Source organism: Myxocyprinus asiaticus, chromosome 37 (assembly GCF_019703515.2).
Source record: "Myxocyprinus asiaticus isolate MX2 ecotype Aquarium Trade chromosome 37, UBuf_Myxa_2, whole genome shotgun sequence".
NCBI lineage: Eukaryota > Metazoa > Chordata > Actinopteri > Cypriniformes > Catostomidae > Myxocyprinus > Myxocyprinus asiaticus.
The window spans coordinates 38,652,210-38,664,418 of NC_059380.1; the positions used below are offsets into that span (position 1 = coordinate 38,652,210).

Sequence of the window (12,209 nt, forward strand, 5' to 3'; positions counted from 1 at the left end):
CTTGAATAAATAACATGAACAAATCACTTTGTATGAAATCATTCTTAACAGATCTTTCATCAATATAATAACAATCTACAAATTAAATAGTTAGAAATGTCAATAGACTTTAATTCATATCTTTTTTTATACATAATTCATGGTCTGATAAACATTAAATGATGATTGTAAATGAAAGCATTTATTTGGTGTAACCAAATTTTAATATAATGTAAATATTTAATATGGTTCAACAATATATCTTTTACAAAGCAAATGCTTGTTTGCACTAATGTACTTTACAAATCAGATGAATCTGTTTACTTTGAAGAAATATTAATGACATGTATGATTCCTTCAGAGATCATTACGCTTGACAGATCATACGTTTATAAACAGTTAAATAGTTCCCTTCACTTTGATTCATGGGTGTTTCTTCAAGTTTGGGTGCTTTCATGACCCAGGGGTTGATTTTTAATACCTCACACAGATTTGAACTGAATTGGAAACTTTTTACCAGGCGTTCATCATTTATTTTTGGTACTTTTCAAATGCTTTTTATGTACAGATTTTCCAGTTTTAACCTTGTTTTATACAGATTTTCAATATTAAACTATAAAAAAATCCATAATAAAAATGCAAATTATTGCATGTTTAAAACTAAGATCATCTAAACAAAGAGTGAAATAAACACAAACGATTTTAATATTTACTGTGTGAAAAATGATTTCTATCTATTTAAAAAAAAAATTATGACTGTCCCACAATTGTGGCATCATTTCCACCACACCAAACACTTTTGCCCTGAATAAAGGTTTTTATTTTTTATAAGTTAGCGTACTTGTTAACCAAGTTGACAAAAGTGTCAATGAAGAGCATGCTTGACACAATCAAAGAAAAATCAAGGGAAATATCACTTTTAATCTGCCGTCATTTTCAATTCCACTGTAATTTTACCAAATTAAGCAAAAAGTGTGAAAATATTATTTAATTGTGCGTATTTAGGATGCATAAAATATTAGCCTTCTTCTAAAAAGTATTATACTTATATAAATCTGATGCCACCTGTACTGGACTTTGTGATGTTCTCAACTATATGTTATTGTAAATCATGCATCTTTCGGATAATATGTGTATTCGGCATCTTACTCTTTGTACTTTGAAAGAAGATTAGTGACATTAATCAACATTCTTCATGTCATAGATCAGTACGCTTATATGAATCACCTTTCTCACAATACTGTCCAGTCCACCCGAGACCGCATGAGCAGTTTCCTGAGACCGCGTCACACAGACCTCCATTACTGCAGTCACAACGCTGAGAGCAATCCGGTCCAAACCAGCCTGCTGCACAACCTATAACACGCACAAACACACATTTACACATCTGCTCTTTATATATATATATATATATATATAATTCCAATGCTTCAAAGCTTGTATTTCTAGCTCACCCTGATCACAGTTGTCTCCGCGGTGTCCTGGCGCACAAACACATCTGCCTGTGACCGGATCATTTCTTGCATCCTTTCCGCAGGCTGCCACATGGGCACAGTCCTGCCCATAGCGTCCAGTTGGACATGCTGAAAGAGAGTGGGAAAGAATCTGGTTAAACTCATTTTTTGACACTGATAAGTATAGTAAAAGAGTTGTTGATCATTTACAAAGAATTATGTACTGCAATGAAAAGTTGCTATCTAGGGGACACAAAGTTTCTGCTTTTGAACAATTGCTGGACAGTGACTCACTGAGATTGCAGCGGGGACCGATGAAGCCGGGTGAACATTCACAGGTGCCCGAGGCAGGAAGACAAACTCCACCGTTCAAACACTGACACTGAAGCACACAGTCCGGTCCATACAAACCCTCATCACACTCTACAGATCAAATGAAGACAGAAAATGGGACGCTTCAACCCCCAAAATATGATCTACTGGAACTGTCATCTACTTTGTTTTAAAGCATCACTTACCCTGTTCACAATTAGGTCCTGTGAATCCTGGCGCACAGTAACACACTCCAGTCACTGGGTGGCACAACTGGTTTCTCTCTGAACACTGGCACACATGATTACAGTTGATGCCAAACGTACCGGACAGACAGACTGATGGGACAAACACATGATTTATAAAAAACAGACAGACAGACTGTCATTTTGAAACAGTTGATTTTGAATTACAGTGTCCACAGAGGTAAGGAAAAAGGTCTGTTTTAAACATAGGACATGTCCCTATAGATACAGTCGGCTAGGAGGCTCTGGGGGAAAGCAAAGCGCTGTTATCATAGTTACTCATACATTCCTATGAGAAATATCTGATAGATTTGGCTATTTTAATGACGAAAAGCTGTTGTGTAGTTTTTTGCACTTCTAACAATGCCAAAAAACCCGAAACGTCATGGTTACTGGTGTAACCTCCGTTCCCTGATGGAGGGAACGAGACGTTGGTGTCGATGTAGTGACACTAGGGGTCACTCTTGGGAGCCCGAGACACCTCTGGTCTTTGATAAAAGGCCAATGAAAATTGGCGAGTGGTATTTGCATGCCACTCCCCCGAACATACGGGTATAAAAGGAGCTGGTATGCAACCACTCATTCAGGTTTTACGCTGAGGAGCCGATATAAGGTCCGGCCATTTCAGCGGGTAGTTCAGCGTTGTGGCAGGAGGGACCAACGTCTCGTTCCCTCCATCAGGGAACGGAGGTTACACCAGTAACCATGACGTTCCCTATCTGTCACTCACTCGACGTTGGTGTCGATGTAGTGACACTAGGGGTCCCTATACAAAACGCCACAAGGCTGAACTGTGTTACGTGAACTGGCGGTGTGTGGTGGGCAGACTTGCTGTGTGCCTCATAGCCAGCACACCAGGTCGACACGTAACCTCCCCCAACACAGTTATGAGTGTCGAACGGCCCTTTTTGGGGACAAGTCGACTACCCAGAGATAGAGACAGGCTTAACCCAGTCATGGCCTCTTTCCCCTTCTCTTTTTCCACTCCCTAAAAAAGAAGGGGGATTATCCGACTGGGCCGCCAGGTCTAGTCGGGGGGTGTCCCTCCCAAGGGGAGGACACCGCGGAGACCACACCTCGCCCCAAGAGAGGGGGGATATTTAAGTGGAAAAATACATCACATGGTCTTTCCAACCATGTGGAGAGCCTTCAAGGTAGATCCTACCCAATGGGGGAGGAGTTACTACAACATGGAGACTGAGGGGCTCTGCCCAAGGAAGACGCAGTTTGCCAGTAGGGAAACGAACTAGCGGAAGATATAGATCGCATGGGGTTAGCCTTACAGGGAACCGCCACATGCGGAGCACCTACCCCAGAACCGGGCTCTTAGTTAGCGCGTGTACTGGGCCGGCAGCGAGTCTCTCCGAAAACTCGACTGCCACAGGGCTCGGAGGAAGTCAACCAGGGAACAACTTTTGTGAACACTACTGGGAATTAACAGCGCACGTCTTCAGCTCAAAAGGAGGTGGAAGGCGCTATGTGCAAGCGATACACCCAGCCGGCTATCCCGGGCTTATCCGCTTGTGTTGCGTGCCACTACCTGGGACCAAACCGGTTCCACCCGGAGGTTGTAGAACCTTGCAAAGGTGTTGGGTGTTGCCCAGCCCGCTGCTCTGCAATGTCTGTTAGAGAGGCACCTCTGGCCAGGGCCCAAGAAGCCGCTACACCACGGGTAGAATTGGCTCGTAGCCCTACTGGGGGCGGCATGTTTTGGGCGAGACATGCCATAGTTATGGCGTCAATGAGCCAGTGGGCGATCCTCTGCTTGGAGACAGCGCTTCCTTTCTGCTGTGCACCAAAGCAGACAAAGAGCTGCTCAGAGATTCTAAAGCTCTGCGTGCGATCCAAATAGATGCGTAAAGCGCGCACCGGACACAGCAACGACAGGGCTAGGTCTGCCTCCTCCTGGGGCAGCGCTTGCAGGTTCACCACCTGGTCTCTAAAAGGAGTGGTGGGAACCTTGGGCACATAGCCCGGTCGGGGGTCTCAGGATCACGTGAGAATAGCCCGGACCGAACTCCAGGCACGTTTCGCTGACAGAGAACGCTTGCAGGTCACCTACCCTCTTGATGGAAGTGAGCGCAGTCAGGAGGGCAGTCTTCAAGGAGAGTGCCTTAAGCCCGGCTGACTGCAAAACTCAAAGGGGGCTCTCTGTAGACCCTGAAAAACTACAGAGGTCCGATGAGGGAACAAGGCGTGGCCTGGAGGGATTCAGCCTCCTGGCGCCTCTTAGGAACCTGATGATCAGATCATGCTTCCCTAAGGACTCACCGTCGACTGCGTCATGGTGTGCTGCTATGGCAGCAACGTACACCTTCAAGGTGGAAGGGGACAGCCTCCCTTCCAACCTCTCTTGCAGGAAGGAAAGCACTGATCTGACTGCGCACCTCTGGGGGTCTTCCTGATGGGAAGAACACCACTTAGCGAACAGACACCACTTAAAGGCATACAGGTGCCTCATAGAGGGAGCCCTAGCCTGAGTGAACGTGTCTACCACCGCAGGTGGGAGACAGCTTAGGTCTTCCGCGTCCCATCCAGGGGCCAGACATGGAGATTCCAGAGGTCTGGGCGCGGGTGCCGGATGATGCCCCTTCCCTGAGAAAGAAGGGCCTTTCTCAGGGGAATTTGCCCGGGGGAGCTGTCACGAGGAGCGTGAGGTCCGAGCACCACGTCTGGGCGGGCCAGTAGGGTGCTTACCAGGACGACCTTCTCCTCGTCCTCCCTGACCTTGCACAGGGTCTGTGCAAGCAGGCTCACTGGGGAAAACGCATATTTGCGAATGCCAGGGGACCAGCTGTGTGCCAGCGCGTCTATGCCGAGGAAGGCCTCGGTGAGGGCGTACCAGAGCGGGCAGTGGGAGGATTCTTGGGAGGCGAACAGGTGCACCTGTGCCTGACTGAATCGACTCCAAATCAGCTGGACCACCTGAAGGTGGAGTCTCCACTCTCCCTTGAGGGTAACCTGTTGTTACGGCGCGTCCGCCGAAGTGTTGAGGTTGCCCGGGATGTGAGTGGCTTGCAGCGACTTGGTGCTGCTAACTCCGTTGGAGGAGACGGCGGGCGAGTTATGACATACAGCGGGAGCGCAGACCGCCTTGGCGGTTGACATATGCTACCGCTGCCGTGCTGTCTGTCCGAACTAGCACGTGCTTGCCCTGGATCAACGGCCGGAACCTCCGCAGGGCGAGCAGAATTGCCAGTAACTCGAGGCAGTTGATGTGCCAACGCAGCTGCAGACCCGTCTAGAGGCCGGCGGCTGCGTGCCCGTTGCCAACAGCGCCCCAGCCCATTTTGGAGGCGTCTGTCGTGACCACGACGCGCCTGGAGACCAGTTCTAGCGGAACACCTGCTCGTGGAAACGAGAGGTCGGTCCAAGGGCTGAAAAGACGGTGACAGACCAACGTAATGGCCACGCGGTGTGTCCCGTGGCGCCATGCCCGTCTCGGGACTCGAGTCTGGAGCCAGTGCTGAAGCGGCCTCATATGCATCAACCCGAGCGGGGTGGCCACCGCCGAGGACGCCATATGCCCCAGGAGCCTCTGAAAATGTTTCAGTGGAACCGCTGTTTTCTGTTTGAACGCCTTCAAACAGGCCAGCACCGACTGGGCGCGCTCGTTCGTAAGGTGCGCCGTCAAGGAGACTGAGTCCAACTCCAAACCGAGAAAAGAGATGCTCTGAACCGGGAGGAGCTTGCTCTTTTCCCAGCTGACCCGAAGCCCTAGTCGGCTGAGGTGTGAGAGCACCAGGTCCCTGTGTGCGCATAACCCGTCTCGAGAGTGAGCTAGGATTAGCCAGTCGTCGAGATAGTTGAGAATGCGAATGCCCACCTCCCTTAACGGGGCAAGGGCAGCCTCTGCGATCTTCGTAAAGATGCGAGGAGACAGGGACAGGCCGAAAGGGAGGACTTGTACCGATACGCCTGACCCTCGAACGCAAACCGCAGGAAGGGTCTGTGTCGAGGAAGGATCGAGACGTGAAAGTACGTATCCTTCGGGTCTACCGCCGCGAACCAATCTTGATGCCGGACGCTCGCTAGAATGCGTCTTTGCGTCAGCATCTTGAACGGGAGTCTGTGTAAGGCCCGGTTCAGTACTCGCAGGTCCAAGATTGGCCGCAACCCACCGCCTTTTTTCGGTACAATGAAGTAGGGGCTGTAAAACCCCTTCTTCATCTCGGCTGGAGGGACAGGTTCTATCGCGTCCTTCCGTAGGAGGGTAGCGATCTCCGCGCAAGGTAGCAGCGTTTCCATCTTTCACCAAGGTGAAGTGGACACCGCTGGACCTGGGCGGATGCCCAGCGAAGTGAATCGTGCAGCCGAGTCGGACGGTCCGGACCAGCCCTCGTGACGGACTGGAAAGCGCAAGCCATGCACCCGAGTTCCGCGCAAGGGGGACCAAAGGGACAATGTCATCCGATGTACCGGCGGGTGGGGCCTCGCGGCGGGGCGGAGCTTGAGGTGCCACACCACATCGTGGCCGTGCTGAGTCCGAGGACATCGAAGCACTTACCTGGCTCCTTGTGACCACCCCCGGAACAGCCTGGGACGGGGGAGGAAGAGGCCTGTCCTCATAACCCGTGGAGACTGTCACATCGGGGGCGGATTTGTGCCACAGCTGGGCGCTGAGGGCGGGAGACCGCCGCTGGAGCGCCAACCTGCCAAATGGAGTGGTGGACGGTGGTCGTGATGCCAGCCGTACACACCGAATATGTGACCCAGGGAACAAGGAAACCACTCTTGCGGAGCTCTTGAGTACTGCAGCCACTTGGGCATGCAGCGCAATTAAATGCAAAAGGTAACAAAAAGAAGATCTGCTTACCAGCTCCAGAGCAGCGGGTTTCGTTGTCCCTGGGTCGCCCGTCTCAGGGGCGCTTCGAAGACCTCCGTGGGTTCTTCGGTGCCGGCTGTGAGGCGGGTGGCGTCGGCTTCCTGCGGTGGGCTCCACGCCGGGGCCGGGCCGGAGGGGCGGGCTGCGGCGGAGCCGGTGCAGTCACCGCAGGGGGACGCCCTCGGCGATGAGTAGATGGGGGGATCTTGAGCCACGCCGGGGCAGGACAAGCCGGCTAGCATCCATCTACTGCTCTACCATCGAGAACTGCTGGGCAAAGTCCTCGACAGTGTCGCCGAATAGGCCCGCCTGGAAAATGGGGGCAGCAAGGAATCGTGTCCTGTCGGCCTCACCCATCTCGACCAGGTTGAGCCAAAGGTGGCGCTCCTGGACCACTAGTGTGGCCATCGTCCGCCCGGGAGACCGCGCCGTGACCACCGTCGCTCGGAGAGCGAGGTCGGTCGCCGAGCGCAGTTCCTGCATCAATCCCGGGGCGGAACTACCCTCGTGCAGTTCCTTTAGCGCCTTGGCGGACTTGCAGGAGAGCCATGGCGTGCAGGGCGGAGGCGGCTTGTCCAGCAGCGCCGTAGGCTTTGACCGTCAGAGACGACGTAAACCTACAGGCCTTGGACGGGGGCTTTGGGCACCCGCGCCGGGTGGCGGCGCTCTGCGGGCATAGGTGCACCGCGAGCGCCTTTATCCACCGGGGGATTGCCGAATAACCCTTGGCCGCCCCACCATCGAGGGTAGTGAGAGCGGGGAAGCTGAAAAGATCGGGACCGGGCAGTAAAAGGTGCCTCCCGCGACCTTGTCAGCTCTTCATGCACTTCCGGGAAGAAAGGAACGGGGCGGGGCGTGGCTTTGAGCGGCGCCGCGAGCCCAGGAACCAATCACAGAGCCGCGAGGATTCAGGAAAGAGCGGTGAAATCCACTCTAACCGACGCTCGCGGCTGTCCGGGAAAGCATGTCGTCATCTCCGCGTCAGCCTGTGACTGGGCGATCGACCCCGAAGGGAGGAGCCCAGCCGAGGCTTCCGACTGGACGAGCCCGCTCTCCGATGCTGCGCTCGAGAGCTCATCACTTTCGCGGGCTCCGAATAAGAGGTCGAACTCGCCGTGAGACGAGCCGGCGGACTCACCCGGAAGCCCGATCGGGGCAGACGAGCGTGCTGGGGAATGGGAGGTCCGCGGGGGGATACCCGGCGGAGGCGGTCCCATTGGGGTCCCCAAATCGCCCCCAGTGCTAGCCGCGCTGGCCTCAAACCCGTGGGTAAAAGGACCGAGGCGGGAGCCTCTGGGGTGGCTCGCTTCCTTACGAAGGCGAGCCGCGACCGCAACGTTGCCATGGACACATTCGCGCAATGAGAATGTGACCATCCACGAACGCTGTCTCCGCGTGAGCAGTGCCCAGACACGAAAGACAGTGATCGTGACCGTTAGAAGGCGAGAGATAACGAGCACAACCAGGAATAACACACAATCGGAAAAGCATCTTTAAAAAGACGCGTCTTTAAAAAGACGTTCCGTGTGTGCGCTCTTTTAGAGAAATATATACTCTTTTAGAGGGGAAAAATGCTCTTTCAGAAAATATACTCTCTAGTTTTTCTGCCGAAGCGCCCAGGGGCGTTCTCTGCAGTGCACCAGTGCAGAGGAGGGAGAAGCCGCTGAAATGCGCCGTCAGATCCAGCAGGTGAATGAACAGTAGTATTCAGCTCAATGAGCATGACCGTTCGGCTCCGAAGAGAAAATCTGAATGAGTGGTTGCATACCAGCTCCTTTTATACCCGTATGTTCGGGGGAGTGGCATGCAAATACCACTCGCCAATTTTCATTGGCCTTTTATCAAAGACCAGAGGTGTCTCGGGCTCCCAAGAGTGACCCCTAGTGTCACTACATCGACACCAACGTCGAGTGAGTGACAGATAGGGAACTGATTTTTTTATTTCCCGCCAACTGACTGTCGTCGTTGTCATATCGTGAACACAGGACGCCCGGGACGGAGAGGTGCGGCTTTGAGTGGGGTGGTCAGGCTTCTATCCGGCCAACCTCTGGCTCCACCCCTGTTGAGATGATATGATAATCGATTTAGTCTTGAATCCGGAATTTCCCAAGTACATTAAAGCACGTATCCAGCATATGGTCGACTGCAGCCACAGTGCTCTTCTTTAGGCTTCCATTTCTGTCAGTTGGTGGGCAATAACAAAAAAAAAAATCAGTTTTGGGTTTTTTGGCAATGCTTGGAGTACAAAAAACTACACAACAGCTTTTCATCATATCTTTCGATATTTCTCCCCTTCTTTCTCATAGGAATGTATGAGTAACTATGGTAAAAAGGCTTCGCTTTCCCCACATGATAAAAGAGGCTGAATCCAGTTCACAAGCTCCTTGTCCAAATGTATTTCATGAGCGGGTAATTTTGCTCATCTACCCGCAACAGGCGGATGACTTGTAAGACGTCTCGGAGTGACACAGGACAAGAAATGCTGTTAGACACAAAAACATGCGTTTGAAGAAACACAATGTAACAGTTAAAAGAACGGGCAAGGAGGAGGCGGGAACGGCTGAACAGTAAACAAAGTTTTAATGTCAAACTTAACTTAAAACAAACACAGACACACATGCAACGCAGCCGCATGCGTCTCTCTCTCGAACTGGCATCTCCGGCCCCCCTTTATCTCGCTCTCCCACTGATCATCTGATTCAATGCCGGCCGTGCACCCTCACAGCCCAGCCACGCCCTCCTCCTCACACACACACACACTATTATATTTTTAAGAACAGACAAAAGAAAAGCCGTCAATGCTGATTTCTGTTTGATTTGAACAGTCTGATTTGCTGTTTGTTCAGAGGCGTACAGCGCAAGCCTGTCTCGTGGAGCGCGCCTGTAAAGAGTTTTCACTCTTTTTTCTCTGTTTCATTCGTCTGAAAACTGTTTGCAAGAATAATGTCGTCTATGAGAATGCTGCAAATTATCTCCGATCATCTCAGGAGGTGCTGTGAGTTTAGTTTGCTTTATTTCCACGCGTTTGTCATGCATTGTGAATGCAACTCTGCAGGTTCAGTAATATATATCTTTGTATTAAAGAAACAAAGATGAAACTGATTCAATCATAAAATAATACACGACACGTTCACCTTGAACCTAAAATTGAGTTCTATTTATGCAAAACAAACACAAACTAGATAAGAACGCACATTTAGCAGCATTATTTTGGGAAGACAAGGGAATTCCTTAGGCTTATTTATTTAGATTATTATTGTCTTTACATTTATAATTGTCTTTAGTTCTTAATCTGTAGGATATTAGTAATTTTCCACCTGTTGTCATTAACGGATGCTTGCAAATGGAGCTGTTGGAGACGGTGAATGTTTGGATTTGGGGAGGTGGTTAAATAAGATTTTTTTGATCACTTCGTTATTTTATTGCTTTTTTTGTTTAAAGTGCAATTTAAATTTAGAAATGTCTTTTGTGTGTTTTTCTTGTTTCAATAAATGAATGAAATTTTTAAAGCAAAATCAATAAAGCCAAAAAATTCACCGACCCTTGGCAGAGGGGTTGACGATGTAATCGGATATCGCGATATTTTTTAAAGCAATTATCGCTAAAATATTTTTTACATATCGCCCATCCCTAGTTGTCATGTGGAACCTGTTACTTTTCTCAGCGCTGTTCAGGATGCACCAATCACAATCATTTGTTTTACACAGGCACATTTTCATTTGTATCTTAGGTCCAATCCTTTAAACTAACAGATTTAAATAAGCATACTTTTCGTGTACAAATGTTTCCTATCTAAGACGACGACGACGACTTTCGGCTACTCCCGTTAGGGGTCGCCACAGCGGACCATCAGTGATCCGCATATTTGACTTGGCACAGGTTTTACACCAGATGCCCTTCTTGACAACCCCCAGTGGCTGGGAGACTGTTTTCTATCTAAGAATAGGTAAAAAAAAACAAAAAAAAACATCCTGAGTTTCTTATGTGGTCCAATGGAAGATTCTGCTTTTACGGGTTGTAAGCACCCACTTGAGGAAAACACCTTTGAATTTGAGCAACTGTGCCAGTTAAGGGGGTAGATTAGAGGTGCAGGACTTTAAAATACTAGTATAACCACACAGACAACTGATTACCTTCCTAAATTGAATACACAAATTGACTTGCGGTTTGATTTTAATGCATTCATCTGTAAAATGCAAGGAGCAGAAAATATTAGGCATCGTGTCTGTGTGTGTTACTATGCGTAAGAGCGTCGAGCAAGCAGCTCGTCAAAATGAGTCGTCTATGTCAGCGCAACGATGTTTGCATTTGTAACTAATATTTCAATGTATAGCATTCATTTAGCCAATACATGTTTTGTTTTGCACATTGGAGAAGAACACGGAGGTAGATAGGAAAACATGTTTTGTCTATAAAATACAGGAAATCAAATTAGACCTTCATGATCCAAATAGTGCTAGTAAAAAAACAGGCTAATATTTAACATGGTGGGGCAGAGAAAAAGAAAATGAGACTTGTTATATGAAACATGTTATATTGTGCCTATAGACATACTTTCTTGGATTCTTAATATCAAAATTTTGAATAATGTCCTTCTTGTAAAATGTCCCTACCAACTTTCAAACCAAACCTACACCCTTAGATTTAATAATGGCAGAGCTATTTGCACTCCTAATTAAATACTAACATACAGTATAGGGGCATCACATGCCAGTCAGTAATGTTCAATCACTTATTAAGAAGTGGAAAATTCGGGGATCTCTTGATACCAAGCCAAGGTCAGGTAGACCAAGAAAGATTTCAGCCACAACTGCCAGAAGAATTGTTCAGGATACAAAGAAAAACCCACAGGTAACCTCAGGAGAAATACAGGCTGCTCTGGAAAAAGACGGTGTGGTTGTTTCAAGGAGCACAATACTTGTTGACCCCTCTCCAAACATTGCACTTATAGTTGTGACCATAAAGCTCTATTTTGGTCTCGTCACTCCAAATTACAGTGTGCCAGAAGCTGTGAGGCGTGTCAAGGTGTTGTCGGGCATATTGTAACCGGGCTTTTTTGTGGCATTGGTGCAGTAAAGGCTTCTTTCTGGCAACTCGACCATGCAGCTCATTTTTGTTCAAGTATCGTCGTATTGTGCTCCTTGAAACAACCACACTGTCTTTTTCCAGAGCAGCCTGTATTTCTCCTGAGGTTACCTGTGGGTTTTTCTTTGTATCCCAAACAATTCTTCTGACAGTTGTGGCAGAAATCTTTCTTGGTCTACCTGAACTTGGCTTGGTATCAAGAGATCCCTGAATTTTCCACTTCTTAATAAGTGATTGAACAGTACTGACTGGCATTTTCAAGGCTTTGGATATCTTTTTATATCGTTTTCCATCTTTATAAAGTTCCAT

General features: G+C 48.9%; 1 protein-coding gene across 1 annotated transcript in view; it reads right to left on the bottom strand.

The window, feature by feature from the left end:
• LOC127427847 (multiple epidermal growth factor-like domains protein 6) overlaps positions 1 to 12,209 on the bottom strand; it is a 133,542-nt gene that overhangs the window by 5,968 nt on the left and 115,365 nt on the right. Inside the window, exons 30-33 of the mRNA XM_051675678.1 lie at positions 1,952 to 2,083; positions 1,728 to 1,856; positions 1,434 to 1,562; positions 1,207 to 1,335 (exon numbers count right to left, since the gene is read on the bottom strand). Of these exons, the coding sequence (XP_051531638.1) occupies positions 1,207 to 1,335; positions 1,434 to 1,562; positions 1,728 to 1,856; positions 1,952 to 2,083 (519 nt within the window). The remainder of the gene's footprint in view (positions 1 to 1,206; positions 1,336 to 1,433; positions 1,563 to 1,727; positions 1,857 to 1,951; positions 2,084 to 12,209) is intronic.